Source organism: Schizosaccharomyces pombe, assembly GCF_000002945.2.
Source record: "Schizosaccharomyces pombe strain 972h- genome assembly, chromosome: I".
Taxonomy (NCBI): Eukaryota; Fungi; Ascomycota; class Schizosaccharomycetes; order Schizosaccharomycetales; family Schizosaccharomycetaceae; genus Schizosaccharomyces; species Schizosaccharomyces pombe.
In genome coordinates, this window is record NC_003424.3 from 950,061 (window position 1) to 966,086 (window position 16,026).

The 16,026-nt window shown below is 35.8% G+C and overlaps 7 protein-coding genes, 8 long non-coding RNA genes and 2 other non-coding genes across 17 annotated transcripts; 9 read left to right on the plus strand and 8 right to left on the minus strand.

Annotated features, from left to right (window-relative positions):
• Window positions 1–59: 59 nt before the first annotated feature.
• On the minus strand, window positions 60–753 carry ies6 (Ino80 complex subunit Ies6). The gene has a single exon (NM_001018540.2). It carries the CDS (start codon window positions 589–591, stop codon window positions 238–240), a length of 354 nt encoding a protein of 117 aa, NP_593143.1. The 5' UTR covers window positions 592–753; the 3' UTR covers window positions 60–237.
• SPOM_SPNCRNA.2420 lies at window positions 123–745 on the plus strand. The gene has a single exon (NR_191788.1). It is a non-coding gene; the product is annotated as a non-coding RNA (long non-coding RNA).
• A 98-nt stretch (window positions 754–851) lies between the features above and the next one.
• Window positions 852–2,907, minus strand: mss1 (GTPase mss1). Its single transcript, NM_001018541.3, has 2 exons — window positions 2,394–2,907; window positions 852–2,334 (listed from the first exon to the last, which is right to left on the minus strand). The coding sequence occupies exons 1-2, from the start codon at window positions 2,541–2,543 to the stop codon at window positions 994–996; spliced, it is 1,491 nt and encodes a 496-aa protein (NP_593144.1). The 5' UTR covers window positions 2,544–2,907; the 3' UTR covers window positions 852–993.
• On the plus strand, window positions 968–2,500 carry SPOM_SPNCRNA.700. The gene has a single exon (NR_151069.1). It is a non-coding gene; the product is annotated as a non-coding RNA (long non-coding RNA).
• Window positions 2,908–3,032: 125 nt separating the features above from the next.
• On the plus strand, window positions 3,033–4,265 carry mak16 (nuclear HMG-like acidic protein Mak16). Its single transcript, NM_001018542.3, has 2 exons — window positions 3,033–3,114; window positions 3,168–4,265. The coding sequence occupies exons 1-2, from the start codon at window positions 3,053–3,055 to the stop codon at window positions 4,012–4,014; spliced, it is 909 nt and encodes a 302-aa protein (NP_593145.1). The 5' UTR covers window positions 3,033–3,052; the 3' UTR covers window positions 4,015–4,265.
• hri2 (eIF2 alpha kinase Hri2) lies at window positions 4,219–6,550 on the minus strand. Its single transcript, NM_001018543.3, has 4 exons — window positions 6,300–6,550; window positions 6,174–6,212; window positions 5,590–6,124; window positions 4,219–5,525 (listed from the first exon to the last, which is right to left on the minus strand). The coding sequence occupies exons 1-4, from the start codon at window positions 6,412–6,414 to the stop codon at window positions 4,295–4,297; spliced, it is 1,920 nt and encodes a 639-aa protein (NP_593146.1). The 5' UTR covers window positions 6,415–6,550; the 3' UTR covers window positions 4,219–4,294.
• SPOM_SPNCRNA.2421 lies at window positions 4,338–5,463 on the plus strand. Its single transcript, NR_191789.1, has one exon. It is a non-coding gene; the product is annotated as a non-coding RNA (long non-coding RNA).
• SPOM_SPNCRNA.2422 lies at window positions 5,653–6,915 on the plus strand. The gene has a single exon (NR_191790.1). It is a non-coding gene; the product is annotated as a non-coding RNA (long non-coding RNA).
• A 207-nt stretch (window positions 6,916–7,122) lies between these two features.
• SPOM_SPATRNAGLU.02 lies at window positions 7,123–7,194 on the plus strand. Its single transcript has one exon. It is a non-coding gene; the product is annotated as a tRNA-Glu (tRNA).
• Window positions 7,195–7,306: 112 nt separating this feature from the next.
• sno1 (glutamine aminotransferase subunit) lies at window positions 7,307–8,585 on the minus strand. Its single transcript, NM_001018544.3, has one exon. The coding sequence runs from the start codon at window positions 8,288–8,290 to the stop codon at window positions 7,586–7,588; it is 705 nt and encodes a 234-aa protein (NP_593147.1). The 5' UTR covers window positions 8,291–8,585; the 3' UTR covers window positions 7,307–7,585.
• A 724-nt stretch (window positions 8,586–9,309) lies between these two features.
• Window positions 9,310–9,496, minus strand: snu2. Its single transcript, NR_197161.1, has one exon. It is a non-coding gene; the product is annotated as a small nuclear RNA U2 (small nuclear RNA).
• Window positions 9,497–9,731: 235 nt separating this feature from the next.
• SPOM_SPNCRNA.2423 lies at window positions 9,732–10,240 on the minus strand. The gene has a single exon (NR_191791.1). It is a non-coding gene; the product is annotated as a non-coding RNA (long non-coding RNA).
• Window positions 9,825–12,167, plus strand: seb1 (poly(A)site selection protein Seb1). The gene is made up of 2 exons (NM_001018545.3): window positions 9,825–10,357; window positions 10,548–12,167. Exons 1-2 carry the CDS (start codon window positions 10,001–10,003, stop codon window positions 12,051–12,053), a joined length of 1,863 nt encoding a protein of 620 aa, NP_593148.1. The 5' UTR covers window positions 9,825–10,000; the 3' UTR covers window positions 12,054–12,167.
• On the minus strand, window positions 10,794–11,456 carry SPOM_SPNCRNA.2424. The gene has a single exon (NR_191792.1). It is a non-coding gene; the product is annotated as a non-coding RNA (long non-coding RNA).
• An 86-nt stretch (window positions 12,168–12,253) lies between the features above and the next one.
• Window positions 12,254–14,748, minus strand: byr4 (two-component GAP Byr4). The gene has a single exon (NM_001018546.3). It carries the CDS (start codon window positions 14,372–14,374, stop codon window positions 12,377–12,379), a length of 1,998 nt encoding a protein of 665 aa, NP_593149.1. The 5' UTR covers window positions 14,375–14,748; the 3' UTR covers window positions 12,254–12,376.
• On the plus strand, window positions 13,570–14,784 carry SPOM_SPNCRNA.2425. The gene has a single exon (NR_191793.1). It is a non-coding gene; the product is annotated as a non-coding RNA (long non-coding RNA).
• A 254-nt stretch (window positions 14,785–15,038) lies between these two features.
• On the plus strand, window positions 15,039–15,256 carry SPOM_SPNCRNA.2426. The gene has a single exon (NR_191794.1). It is a non-coding gene; the product is annotated as a non-coding RNA (long non-coding RNA).
• The last annotated feature ends 770 nt before the right edge of the window (window positions 15,257–16,026 follow it).

A 16,026-nucleotide genomic window follows, 5' to 3' on the forward strand; every position in this document is an offset into this window, starting at 1 on the left:
ACTCCTACTATCAATGAAGTTCACACCTTATTTATTATGTCGGCTCCTAGTATCTGTCCACGGCGACGTCGACGTCCAAGAATATTTTCATTTTAGACTATAAAAAAATATCTTTATTATTATGTACTGTAGCAAGTATAATATTCGTTCGTAACCCATACCTGGTCTAATGCACTTCAGGAGAAAATGAGCGAGTTCGATAGTAAAGTATAGCGTTCATTTTTAAGTCTATTAATTTTACTTCAGAACAACATCCGATGAGCGAAGTTTAAGATACTCTTGATCAGCTCCAGATGGAAGCTCCCGAATCAAGCCATAAATTTCCTTATTGTGATATCTTAATCTAGTTTTGGGATCTGTGTAAATAGCCAGTAATCCAGTAACATCGCAATATTTCGGTTGAGGGAGGACACTAGGCGGTGCTTCTATCGATGAGTAAGAAAATTTGCTTGGTTCATTTTGTACTGGGTCATTTTGAATAATTTGTCGTAGATTCCGATTTCGCCTAGGTTGTGCTTTATAATTGGGATTTCGAAATGGCCTTGCAAGTAAACTGATGTCTAAACTATCGACAGAACTGTTTTTTTCCATGAAACTGATAATCTTGATGATTTGGCTATGGCAAATTGAAAGCCGCACTTCTTCTATGTATCGTTGTATCCTTGACTACCATTACTAAAGGTTCGTCTGATGTCGTTAATTCAGCTCAAGCCATTAGTGAACGAGTATTAACACGCCCTCCTTAATTCTAAACTCATTAGCTGCTAAATTGTAAATACACATATTACGTGAAAGCAAATAAATTTGATGAATAAATAATTCAATATTTTGTATTTTGAAGTTTTGAACGCGTTTAGAAATGTAGACTTTTACCAATAATACCATGTTGTCTGTCCATTTTTCTCTAAATAAACTAACGAATTCATAAATAAGATGAGATTTTAAGTTGCAGCTTAACATTTGTCAACGAGCTTGCATAATTGTACAAATGCATTACTTTCCAACACAGAATTTTGAGAAAATGACAGAGAAAACGTTTTCCATGTCGACTGCCCCAGTTACTCGACCTATGTCTTCGGTAGCTAGCTTCACCTCTTCGGCAGCAACTACGATGTCTGAGCTTTTTTGCAGGGCCAAAGAAAGATGGCTGGAACAACTTGATAAACATTGACGCTGACGTTCATTCCAACCCAAATTTGCTTGAATTTTATTATTAGTAAGAGGGTTGACCATACACTCGAAAGTAGAGGAAAGAGCTTGCAAGAAATCAATAAGTCCTTCTTTTGTTTTGCAAGAAACTGCATGTATTCTATTTTCAGGAATCAAAAAATTTTTCTGAAGATAAGCTTTAATGGGCTTAAACATAGTTGTGTAATCCGAAACGCAGTCGACTTTGTTTATTAGAAAATGAATAGGTTTTCTTTGACGAAGGCAATCTTTAATGGTTTCCAAAATTTCTGACTGTTTTAAAGATTCGGAAAAAGAATGGTAGTTTATGGGAAAAACAAAAAGTGTTAACTGGGATTCTTCCGCCCTGGCTTTCGCAATTTCAATACCAATTTTCTCAATTTCCTGAACGTCTTCTCCTTTTCTGAGTCCTGCTGTATCAGAAAGCAATACTGGAAATCCATTTATATCTACTAGTACTTCGATAGCATCTCTTGTCGTTCCAGATTGAGGACTTACAATTGATATTCTGCGGTTAGCTAGTAAATTAATTAAACTCGACTTCCCAGCATTGGAAGGCCCAAGAATAGCCACATTAATACCTTTCCTCAGAACTTCTTTACATTTTCCTCCCTCTATATGAGCGTCTATTTCATCTTTCATTTCATTCAATTCCTCAAACAACTTGATCGTTTCAATATCGTCCAGTTCATGTTCTTCTGAAAAATCAATTGACGCTTCCAAAAAAGCACGATATTCGATAAGCTTTTTTCTCCATCGAAAACAAATATCATAAATGGAGCCATGTGCTTCTTTATTTGCACTGTAAAGTTGTTCGGCTGTCTGCGCATTGATAACGTCTATTAATCCTTCCAGTTGCGTCAAATCTGCACGACCGTTATAAAATGCTCTTTCGGAAAATTCTCCTGGCTTAGCATAGCGAATATTCGGAATTCCTGACTGCTTTATGGCTTCAAGTGTTACATCCACCACAGCTGTCCCTCCATGTAATTGCAATTCAACAACATCTTCACCTGTAAAAGATGAAGGCTTTTTAAAATATAACATCAATGCTTTGTCAATGACTTCAGAACGCACTGGGTGTTTGATCGTCCTCAGGGACGCTATACGAGGTTTTGGCACACTTCCTGCGAGTGTTTTTGCTACCTAATATTAGTTGTTAGTAAATGATCGGTTTGTTCTAGATTTATAGACATTTGCCTTACCTTGCATGCATTTGGGCCAGAAATACGAACAATTGCAACAGCAGATGTACCGGGAGGAGTTGATAATGCATATATAGTAGGAATTTGATGAACGAATCTTCTAAAGCATGCTTGAAAAGTATTTAAAAAGACTCGATTTAATATTCGCATGCTTTTTTATCTTCCAACATTAGTTTAACAGTAGTAAATTGATTAATTATCTCAAACAAGACTGAAGATTTGACGTTATTAGTTGCTTTGGTAGTTAACTTCAAAATTAAGCAGTAAGCTTCTTAGCTTATTGCAAAATTATACATACGGAAGCAATTATCTAATCAATCAATCAACAGTTTAAAAATCAAGTATAAATGATCGTAAATTGCAATTGAAGAATTTTTAGGAGATTAGCAAGCCAATATAGTTAATGAAAAGTATCAATGGTTATTAATAAATCATCGAAACTAAAGAAGGATTAATCCCAAAAACGAACGCTACACCAAACAACTAAACAACTGTAATTTAATGTTGGATATCTGCAGTCTACTTGATCCATGCATTTGCACAACATTACTTACAATTTTTCCCGTTAATAATATTTACCGCATTCTCTTAAAATTCGTTATATGGTTGATTCTTGAATTTGTTAATTGGATTTTCTTTACCAAGCGCCATACTCGAAAATGCAGCAAGACGAGGTGATTTGGCAGGTTGTAGGTCATGAATTTTGTTCATATAGGATCAAGTAAGTTGATTTCGCACTTTTAGTATTACATTATAACCTAACACAATTTTTAGAGGGGAGGCACAAAATTTTTGCAGAAATGAATACAATGTCACTGGGTTGTGCAATAGACAATCATGTCCATTGGCTAACTCCAGATATGCCACAGTACGGGAGGATAATGGAAAGCTGTATCTTTACATGAAAACTATAGAACGTGCGCATTTTCCATCGAAACTTTGGCAACGGATAAAGTTATCAAAAAATTACGCTAAAGCGTTGGAGCAAATTGATCAACAGTTATTGTATTGGCCTGGTCGTCAAATCCACCGCTGTAAGCAAAGACTAACCCGCCTCACTCAGTACCTATTGAAGGCTAGACGATTGGCATTAAAACACCAACCAGCATTAATTCCCATTAAGCCTAAACAAGCGCATCGTGAAGCTTCTCGTGAAAGAAAAGCACTTATTGCCGCCAAATTAGAGAAAAATATTGAAAAAGAATTGGTTAAGCGACTTAAAAGTGGTGTTTATGGTGATCAACCTTTGAATGTTAATGAAGAAATATGGAACAAGGTACTAGCCGCACGTGAGGGTTTAATTGATGAAGGCGAGGAAGAGGAGGAACGAGAAGAAGCTGAATTAGAATTTGTTAGTGATGATGAAGATGAAGAAGAAATCTCTGATTTGGAAGATTGGCTCGGCTCAGATCAGTCCATGGAAACTTCAGAGTCTGAAGAGGAGGAAAGCTCAGAGTCTGAATCCGATGAGGATGAGGATGAGGATAACAAAGGAAAAATCAGGAAACGTAAGACCGACGATGCAAAGAAATCCAGGAAGAAGCGCGCTCCTCATATTCATATTGAGTATGAGCAAGAACGTGAAAATGAAAAAATACCTGCTGTTCAACATTCTTGGTAAAAAAAAAAAAAAGGTTTTGAATGTTATCTTTTTTTAAGGGATTCTGTTCAATAGTTTTTACTTTGTCGTTTTTATTTTGGATTATTTAGGTGTATAGATATGAATGGTTTTAATAATAAGGAATTTATCGGAGCTTTTACAAACAAAATTAGCTTTAATGTATCCTTGCTTTATTTTATTACTTGTGGCATAAAAGCGTTAGATATAAATAATGCTATACTTTCGGGAAACTGAACAAATTGACTGGAAATTTAAGTATTAAAAAGTGAAGATTTTTAGTTTAGCGGGTTTCAAGATGTTGAATCCTGGATCGTAGAACAGCAATTTGTTCACGCAGTCGCTGATTTTCATCCATTATAAGTTTCATTTGAGTTTCAACATCCAAGTGGTTTGTTGATACAATATTTGATATATTTGGCATTGAGACTTGGTTAGGTAATAATAGTCCACAATTGAGAACTTCCAGAAGTGATGGTCGCTTCGTGGGGTCTTTGGCTGTCATCCATAAAATTAAACTTGACTCACAAATATGTTGCTCAACGAACTCTTCAGGAAGATTTCCTCGACGAAGGTCTTGAAGTTTTGTTGCACGTTCCATATTTGTTTGAAACGGGTGCAACAGCTCAAACAAAACCATTCCTAATGAGAATGTATCGATTTTTTTTGTAAATTTATTATGCTGAGAAGACATAGCATCTAGCAATTCCGGAGCCGCGTAAGTTGCAGTGCCTATATGCTGAGTCTCATCTTGCAGATTAGGCAAGTGGTTTCGTTCAAGAAAAGAAAGTGCGGTTTCTGTGTTTTTTTTATTTTCAACAACGAGTCCAAAATCACCAATCTTAGGAGTAATGTATTCTTTCAAATCGTTTTTATCATTATAACTAATTAAAGGAACAGACCCACGGTCCTCCGGTAAAGATTTAGCAAGAAATATATTGCTGGGTTTGATATCTCGATGGATCAAGTTCACACCTTCATGTACGTACATAACGCCATTAATTATCATTCGGAATAAATCCGTATGCAGTTGTATTTGTTCCTTACATAGTGGGAATGAAAGAAAATGGTTTCTTCTTATTAGATAGGACTCTAGATCATCAAAGCAAAGCTGCATTTGAATATAAATAATAAAAGAATGAGTGGGTCCAGTTTTAGATATGTGCATGCTACTAGAATAGTCGTCATCCAAGATGGTGGTATTATTAAAAGTAGAAACATTAGAGTCATGAAGATTACGAGGGCTTTCTAAATTCTCAAAGTTAGAAGATTCAGTAGTGCTTGAGTAGCTAGATTTTCTGGAAGTTGAAATGATCGACTCGGTGCCAGGATCTTCTGCAAATAGTATATCGTCTGTAAGGGCAGAAGATTCTGTTGGTTCAAAAATTATGGAGTCCATTCCGTTGACATCACAATAGCTTGAGGTTCCAAGTACTCTACTAGAATTTTTAGACATTACTATCGGCATTTGTGTTGCTTCTGTGGTGCTTTCTACCCAGCTCGAAAAGTATCGACTAAGCCGATGTTAGAAATAATAAAAGGAAGGCGATGAAAACAAGTCCTTCTGATGATGCTTACATAACATTTGGATGATCCATTTTTGCTAGACATTTGATTTCTCTAAATATTTTGGAATAAGACATTTGCTGAAATGTTGAATTAATTTTCTTCATTGCGTATTCAGCACCGTCAATCTTATTTCGTACGTGATATACTGATCCAAATCCACCTCTTCCTAGTAAAGAATACTCCTCAAAGTCCTCTATGTAACGAGAGTTTCTTGACTGTAACCAACTCTCAAGCGTAAGATCACGGAATCGGAACTGTCTTACATTTAATCCATCTACAGAGAATTTCGAAAGAGCAGTTTCTTGTGGAAATTTTTCAAATACATTGGTGGGATCGGGTAGTGCTAAAAGTCGCTCTTCAGCATCGTCGAGACGGATTGCCTCACGCGCTTGCAGAATCAAATGGTGTAAAGCATCCTGATAATTGGATCTAACGGCTGCAAGTTCTTCAATATATTCTTCTTCCAAAATACCTATTTTTTGAAGAGTATGGCAAATTAAAGCAAAAAGTCGTTTGGACTTGGCAGGATTATTGTCATACAGTTCTTTAATAAGTAAGCAAGTAGTTCACATGAAACGAGAGCTTAGACATACGACAAAAATTTTCCAACAAAGCAGTTAAAAGCATCCGCCCTAATAAATACATTAGCTTAGGTTGTCAATGACCAATATTTTTAGTTCGTCAACTGCTTTATACACACAGTTGTAATTAATTCCTACCATGTTTATTGACAGACAAATCCCTTGATTGTCTTTCATTTTTTAAACTTATTGCATTTGTTGTCTCTGAGTAATTCCCATCTTCCGCTGACTTGTGAGCGTTGAAAAATCGCATATTTGTGATGATGGAAGTGAAAAAGGCATTAAGAAAACAACCAGTTTTTTTCTGCACTTATCAAAATATTTGTCAAAATCCCGTTAATCGCAACCAGCTAATCTCGTATCTTACAATGGAAGGTTAGAGAATTGTTAATGGAAACTTTGTGGTTGACTTTTCAGATCATGAAAGTAACATTAGGAGAATTTAACTCTACAGCTAAAATACATGGTTTCTACTGACTATGGTCGTGTTAACGATAAGTATGTATTTGTACTGTTAAAAATTCAGATAAGTAATTATAATCAGTCTTCTTTTTTGAACTTCTTCATTCGTGAAAAAGCAAGTCAATTTTTAAATTAGCATCGTAAACAGTAAGCCAAAGATACATTTATAATCTAAATCAAAGCAAAAAGAATCCAGCTCGAAACTGAATTTATAAAACCAATTTGTTTAAAGAATTGATATATTTTATTACCAGATAAATGTTGTGGACAGAAATCATTTGAATTATTAATTCATTCATTAGTTTTACCTCAAGATAGTAAGAAGGAAAATTGAAGAGAACGAGCACTTCAAGCTAACTATTAAATTTAATTACATTAGCCAGCATGATGTGAGGAAAAAACATTTTGATTTGACACAATTTAATTTATCATTTCACATTCATAAACAATTCTTTAATTTTTATATTAAATTATACTAAGTAGTAAAGAGCACATGGAATCCGTTGTGGTCCAACGGCTAGGATTCGTCGCTTTCACCGACGCGGTCGGGGTTCGACTCCCCGCAACGGAGTTTTTTATTTTTTCTTAATTTTGATTTTTGATTTATCACTTACTGAATAATTCCAGTGTACTAAAATTTAATCTTCGGTTAAATTTTCTATGGAATGTGTATCTATATTACCCAAAATAATGCGCATTTTTTATAAACATTTGATTAACTGATAATGTATTCAAACTATATGCTTTTAGCAATGGAAATGACAGCAACTTATGCAGCGCAAATGAACCTAGAAAAGATTGAAAGCAAATAACAATTAACACTTAAAATCTAAAAAATTAATCTAAAAGGATTTATTATTTAAAACTTAATGACTGACTAAAATAATAAGTGAGGCATTTACCTGTCTCAACTCTTTTTGTGGGATTATACAACATGCAACTATAGGCATGAATTTAAAAAACTAATCCTTTTTCTCCTTTAAAGGTAAAACACGCTCTTTTACCCACCATTCATGCCATCTATTATCGGCGGTCAGCTCGGGGTGAAACGATGTACCTAAAAAGGGACCTTGCTCAACCGCAACAATCTCTTTGTTGCCTTCATGAACAATAGTAGCTAAAACATTAATATCATCAGACAGGATTGTCGAAGCGACTGGAGCACGAATAAAAGTGGCCGAAAAGGAATGTAAAGGTTCAGTGGCTTCAAATTGCATTGACTCTGTAACTGTAATATCAGTTGTAAAAGACATAGTTTGAGGTCCAAAATAATTACGAGTCACTTCAATATCCATGGCGCGCAACAAATAAGGATCTGGGAACTTTCCACCTCGAGACTTTTTCGACAGAAGAATCATACCAGCACACGTTCCCCAAATAGGAAGTCCTTGATCAACCAAGTGCTCCAAACGATCACGAAGCTTCTCATCAATGTTGATTAATTTGCCAATGGTAGTAGACTCACCTCCTGGGATAATTAAGCCATCAATATTTTCGCAATCCTTAGCAGTTTTAACAGGAAAAGAAATTACTCCATCAATGGAATTCATTATATTAATGTGTTCAATAAATGCTCCTTGGAGAGCTAAAACTCCAATTCTAGCCTTCAACTGGGATTCGTCCACAGCATTGGTTTTAAGACTCCCGAACATGGATGCAGAAGACATTTTTTTAAAGTTTTTAATCGACTAGAAACGAATAAAAAAACAAAGAAAGTTTGAAAGAACTAAGAAAAACAAACGAAAGATATCCTGAAACCTATTGAACAAGTAGATGCTGATGAAGATTGATACACCCCTTACTAATCAGCAATGAATCACTCAAACCGTTGAAGATGGGTATTAAAGGATTGTGTTGTCTATGTTTATACCTTAAAAAAATTAAATCAAACGTAACTAAGAGATCCACTTTAAGTAGTATACAATGTGTCTCAGTTCATTAAGGCGGTGGTGGCTATAGGATAATAACCCAATCAGACATACCGGGGGTCATTATATAAGTCTGGCAATGTGGAAGCGAAAAATTATCGCCAGAATCAAAGATGGCAATAAAGATAGAATTGGTGGAGCAACCTTGAATCATATCGCAAATGATTACGCTCCTTAATAAGCAATATCATTTGGTACACCCATCTTCATAAGCATAACAAAGGAGACCTTGCACATTGCTAGACTCAGTTTACAAAATCAAATGCGATACAGTATATCACATGCTTTGACTTCAGTCATTTCACTAAAAATTGACTATCTAGACTACCATAAAACAGTCAAATGCTTTCTATATTATCCACAAATTAGGATATCATCAAGCATTAATGAAAAAAAATGCTAATGTCAACACAACTCTACAGTTCACAATTGCTTACAGCATTAACTACTTACCTCACTTTTATTCTCAAAACCCCCAACCACTAATAACTACTTACTGAATTTTAAAGATAAAATTATTTAATTACCTTTCCCACTGTGTTAAAAGTTCAATACGCATAGCATCAGCAAGTCTTCAACCTCTCTTTCAGTGGGTTTAGCAACTGAAAAAATTTAAATAAACTGCTTACTTTCAACGATAACAATATTATCTTCACCACACACTATCAATGTACGAAGTTAAATATTTTCAAACCTCACATCCTAAACCATCCAATGTTGTCAAATTCATGCGTCACAAATCTGTCAACAGAAGAAGATTCGGCGTCGCTTGCCAGTAGTGCAATAGCAAGAACACCAGTGTCGGAAAGCATAGCAAGCCAGAGGCTTTCCAACTCAAACCAAAAACAAGATTAATCGGAAACACCTCAGTGAGGTGATTTCAGCGATTAAACTGAAAAGAACAGATACTACACTTGATCTAAGCCAAAAGGCAAAGAGAGAATACCGAACCAAATGCACGAGTACCTGTATATATAGTAAATCTCATAAATAAACCCGAACCCTGAGATTACTTCGCAGTCCCAATTTTGTGGTCGAGGCTGACAAACTTGTTACCAGAAGGATCATGGGCATGAAATTAACAAAAACGCTACTCATTATTATTATTTTTTTTTACACTAAAAATTTTCATACATTTTTTAAAACAATATGATATATATTTTTTTTTACAAAGTGTGAAACTTTGGAAATTTTTAGCATCTCTTTAAGCACTTTCCTTACCCTTCCGTAATACCAGCTTTATAACCAGCATCACCTACTTCACCACTTAACCGTAACCATAACACAAAAAGTATTTAAGAACAGGGTGACTTCCTTTTTTAACGTCTTTCAAGCACGTGTAAAAAACTAATATAAGAAAAAAAGTAGTAAAATTCTTATAAAGGAAACAGGGTAGTTTTCTAGTTTTGAAAAGTTTTTTTTTTTTTTCATTGTCGTTTTTCTTGTGATATGTCGGGAATCGCTGAATTCGATGGTATTTTAGATTCCCTTGAACATTCCAAGACAGGAATCTCGGGATCAAAAATTTTGAAATTGACTAACTTGTCGATGGAAAATGTTTCAGAGAATGCGCAATTTGTTGCTAGTGTGTATAAGTATGCGAAGCGTGCTCCCGTCACCCATAAATTAGGAGCTTTGTATATTCTAGACTCAATCGTTCGTAGCTTTCAGGACGGTGCTAAAAAGAATAATGAATCTTTTGAAAATCCCGTTGATGCGTCTTTTAGTGGCGGCTGGTGCAAAGCTGCTGAAATAACTGATAGTTTGGTCGCAGATGCTATACAGCATGCGCCATCTGCTCATTTGGTATGTGTAGCTGAAGTTTTTCAAGGTTGACTACGGATAAGATCCCGTATGGATAATCGTATGCTCTCTCTGCTTCTGTATCAGCGAGACACTGTATGAGAGAGGTATTTTTTCCTTGTAATACAGTATCATTCTCTTTGAGAAGTCTTTTAACATTATTGGACTAATTTGTAACTAACTAAGCATGTAGCCTAAAATATTAAAGCTTTGTGATATTTGGGAGAAGGCTTCAACATTTCCTCCCGAGAAGCTAGAATCGCTTCGTTCAAAGCTGAAAGATGCAATGGCAAGTACGGAACCGGTTAGTGTAGATTCTGCTGCTGCTCCATCACAGTCTACTAATCCCGAGGGGAATGGTGGTTCTGTTGGTAGTCAAGCAGCCGCCCCCACTTCTCGTCCTGTCGAAAACGATGCTGCTTCTATTCTAGAGGCATTGGCTGCTTTCGCTCAAAAGGCGCCCGTCCCTAGTGCTGCCGAAGAATCAGTTAGCACTCCACCGCAGCCTGCCGTCGCACCATCCGTTTCTGCTGTCGTCCCTAACCTACCTGTTCATCCAGCTACCGCCATTAATGCACAGTCTCAGTCAGGCAATCCATTATCAAACCCTCTATTCCAACCTTCAAATGTACCACAGTCTATTCCCTCTGGTCCCATGGGGATGAAGACAGGATCGGTCAATGATACCCAGAGTCAACAGATCACTCTCATGAATGTATTGGCTTCTCAGAATGTACCACCTGCACAAATCGATAGCATCATGAAAGCTGCTTTTCCCAACTATAACGCTCCATTCCAGCCGGCTGGTGTCGGCAGTGTTCCTTTGCCAGCTCCTACCTCTTCCCAATCCTTAAGACTCGGCTCCTTACATCGTTCTCGTAGCCCTAGTCCTCGTAGTGGTCGCCCTCGTCGTAGCCCTAGTCCTTCTCATTTATCCATTCCTTCTACTTTGCCTCCTGCAGATGGTGTGCCAAAACCTACCCCTGATGGATTTCCTCGCCGATTTGAGCGTGACCCAACCATTCCACCTGATTCTATTAAGGTATACAGCCGTACTCTTTTCCTTGGTGGTATTACTCGTTCTGTGCGAGAACCTGTTCTTCGATCTATGTTTGAACGATTTGGGTCTGTACAAAGTTTAATTTTAAATCATAATTACAGACACGGGTTCTTGAAAATGTTTCGTCGTGATGCTGCAGAGAAAGCTCAAGTAGCGATGGAAAATGTCCCTTTTGCTGATACTACTATTCGTACTAAATGGGGTGTAGGATTTGGACCTCGAGAGTGCTCTGACTTTTCCACAGGAATCAGCGTTATCCCAATCCGTTTGTTGACGGATGCCGATCGTACCTGGCTTGTAACTGCAGAATATGGCGGCACGGGTGGCCTTCCGATTACTCCTGGTATCGCTTTGGATGAACCTGATATTGAAATTGGATTAGGAATAAGTTCTAAGGCAATTAGTAAAAGAGGAAAAGATTTTGCTATGCGTCGTGATGAGCGATTCCGGGGTCGTAAACCATATAGGGGAGGTCCACCCATTCACCATGGTGAAAGGCATTTTGATTCAGGAAATGACTGGCATGGTAATCCTAGTACCGTTCCTCCCCCTACCAACCCATATAATCCCGGCTATCCATATATGGATCCTAATTACTCTTCTGGGTATGTCTCACAACCTCCTTGGCAACCCCAATAATGTGTTAAAAGACGCTTACAAGTATTATAATGATGGCAAAAATGGTTTCTATATTACAGACGGTATTTAAGGGTATAATGTATTCGGTCCAAATTTAATTGATTATTTTCTTTGTATTGTCTTGTTCAAACAATCTAGTTTGTCTGGGTGTCACATTAGTATTACATTTGTATCATTGTTGTACATCTTATACATCTATTTGCAAACAAAATGAAAAATCTTCGAAGTGTATTAAGCTATGTACAAAAAGATCAAATCTGCGATAAACAAAAGCATTCGTATAATTATATATAAACATTCGCAAGGTAAAGACAAAACCTTGTTTATTGTTCGGCATTAAGTATATTATAAAGCTCCCATAGTCGTGACCTGTCATCGTTTTTAAATGAAAAAAACCAGCCATCAATTCTCTTTCGCCATTGAATATCTTCGCTAAATTGCTTTTTTTCAAACTCTGGGCCGACATCGTATATTTCACTCATATCTGGAAAATTGATTATTGAGTTTATGCTACCATTAAAGCTACCTGAATTTTCGTTCAAGTACTGCGAGGTGGAGTCTGTATCCTCAAGATCATCAAACCCGCTAAAGGGATCTTCCGCTTCTTGACCAGAAATCGAATTATCAATCCATCGTAACCTTGTAGGGTCATATACCATATTTCCGACAACCTGGATTCCTTTTTTTGTAGAAATGTTGGAAATTAATGCTGGACGGCTAGGCGAGATAGGGGTATCAAAATCTCTAATTGCATAATCGTTTCCTTCCCAGCAATGTTTTGTGGGATTATATCGCATTTTTCCAACAATTTTTGGGGTTCTAGGGGAATTTAAATTTTGTATTAAAGTAGGTGCCTTTTTATGGTGTCTGCGTTTTTCTTTGACGCTCAATTGATCATTGGAAAGCGATTCTTTTGTTAACTCTTTAGAAGGGGCGGCATGAGTTTTGTGTTGCCTTTGAGACCGAATATGCTCATTTTTTGCTGAATTAGTTATATTATTTAAATTATTCTCATGTTTCGAAGTAGATCTAGGGGTAGTATGTGAATGCCATTCTTGAGTTGAACCTGCGTGTTTACTTTTAGGCGTTCCGGAAACTTTGGTAGTTTGCTTTTTTCTCAATTTAAGCTCAAATTCATAATCAACTGGTAATTCATCTAAAGTATCAAGTTCTGTACCATCTCCGTAAGTCTTGCAATTTTTAGGCTTTGTTCTGTATTTAGAATTACTTGCAACTGTCTTCAAAGCGTCCAAATCCATCAAACCCATCGAATTTTTCGAATGATAGATCTTCAAATTCGAGGGAGTCCATGTGGAGCTTATAGAAGAATTTCCCTTCACGGGAGAAGAATGTTTACTCGAAGCCTTCAACGTTTCTGGATAATGAGAAGACGTATCCCTTTTCGAAAGTGTTTTCGAAGAATACTTTAGGTTTGGGTTATCAGAATGAGGGTTTTCATTAGCGAGTGAAGGAAATATGTCTTTACAAAGGGGATAATATTTTGCATCCTGATGCACATTAGGTTGATAAGAAATTGTGGAGGAAATATAAGGATGCTTTTGGTTGATGGTATTTGGAGATCGAATCTTTTTCCGAAAGATCGATTCTGTTTCGTTATTAAAGTCAATATCAAAATCATCCCAAAAGCCGTCGTCATTATGCGCAGAGGAAGGCGTACGAAGCGAAGACTGTTCTACGCTGGAAAAGGAAGCTTTTGGATCCATCCTATTTTGTTTTCTGTGCAAAATACTGTTTAGGTCGGTATCTGGGTCTATTTCAAAATCATCTTCAAATGAAGAAAAGCCTTCCGATTCACAATAAGGGGAGTCCGAAACACTGGGATACCGAGCATCATTTTCACTTGAAAGATATGTTTTCTTAAGAGTATCACTAGAGAATGGAATTGGAGGTCTTTGAGAAGCAGTTTCAGATGCTCTAATAGTATTGAATTCATCAACATCGGCATCTTGGTATTTATTGGGACGAAGTGTATTAAACTCATTATTACCTTCTTCACCTTCTTCATCGAACGAAAAATCATCTTCATAGCCTTCTACATTGGAAGAAATTCGGTTCTTGTTGGAAGACAGTTCATGGTTTAAATTATGTACTTGTTGATTCCATTGTTCGACACGAGAATGAGCGCTTGGTACATCAGAAATTGAAAGGCTATTAAGACGACTAATAGAGTCGTCAAACGAGAACCCATCATCCACACTCGTACTAGCACTAGTGGTAGCTATGGATTGAGTAAATAGGCTAGCATTATCGACGTCGGAAGCAAAATCAGGATCATCGTCCCAGCATTCAACTTCAGTCATTCAATCAAAATAAACGTATACTAAAACGGCTTTGCTAAGAAAAGAAATTGGATGCAAAACGCATAGAATGATTACTAACCGTATTCACCCAAAACTGAAAACCCTAAATTTGATTTTCAAAGAAAAAGAAAGTGAGAGAGAAAAAGGATGGTCACTAATTTTGCAAAGAAGTAACCACTGTAAATATTTACGCTTTCAAACCCAGCTTCGAGAAGTAATAAGTTATGAACAGCAATTCAAAAGGACTTCAGGAATATGATTATGATGATGCTTTCAGAGATACAATGAAATTTTGTTTTGTATAGAAAGCAAAAAAAAGAATTTAACTTATTTCAATGACAAAATCAAGGAATCTGGGTTAGCGGTATATTGTTGAAAGAGACGGAGGTTGAGCTAGAGGTATAAGTGTAAACACCAACTTGATCAATTTACGTACTTTGGTTTCAGTACTTTACGAGAAATCAATTTTTAATAAGGTGAAAAATAAAGCATCTACTATTTGCTTGTGTAAACCTAAAAAAAAAATAGTTTTTTTTGGTATCTTTCAGTCATATTTATTTTTGCTAGATTAATCATAGTAAAATACTTAACCATATGTGATTGCCAAAATGCATAGCTGCACCTCACCTTAAAAAAATCTAGGTAATCTAATTAGCATGCAACTACGAGTTAATGTTTTTTAAAAAGTAGATAAATTACAACGAAGGTTAGTAGGTGAAGCAATAAATAGTATGTTTAATCGTCACTCGTATTAGCAAATTCATTCGTCTTAGAATTTTATTTTCCTCCACGAAAATATATATATTTTTCTTTGAACGTTTAAATTATTATAAACAATTGCTTTCTCTGAAATTTATGCCCATTTACAATTTAATTCTGTTTATGGAATCTACATATTCGTTCAAGTATATATGAAATACATTTTAAGGAATCTTTTTTTATTAGATTCTTCGTATAATTTCTAAAATACATACTATTTTCATATACGAGTTTAGATAAATTACAAAAAAAAAAAAAAAAAAAAACGATTAAACTATAGGTTAAAAAGTAAATCTATTAGTTTATAACAAAAGAAACGTCTTTGTTTTATTTTAGTTTATTTTTTTACATCTAAAAAGTTATTGAAATCAACAATGGTAAAGTTGAACAAATTAACTCTTCAATTCATAGGTATGAGAAACCGTTCTTCATTAGTAAATCCAAGTATGAAACATAATCATGTTTTTACCCCTATGCGATCGCGCTATTCATATTTTTCCTAAATTATTTTTAGCATCAATTCTGTCTATAGTTTCATATAATTTCAGTGATTTAATCATGTAATTATTCATGTAAAGTTCATAAAAAATATAGGTTGATGATCTTATTAATGTTTGTACTTAAGAAATGGTAAATCGAACAAGTTGAAAAAGTAAGCATGGCATCTGTCTTATACTCTTGTGCTTTTCTGTAAACCAAGCAGTTAAAAACATTATTGCTTGCTAGTAGCGAAGCAACTTACAAACATTTCTCATAGACGAGAAGTAACTCCATTTTTCAGATAGTCTAATAATAAGTCAAAGAAAAGGATGTTTAACATCATCCTAATCAAATTCATATAAAACTAATAATTGTTTTCCATCGAAGGAATCTATATATCGCACTACAAGGTG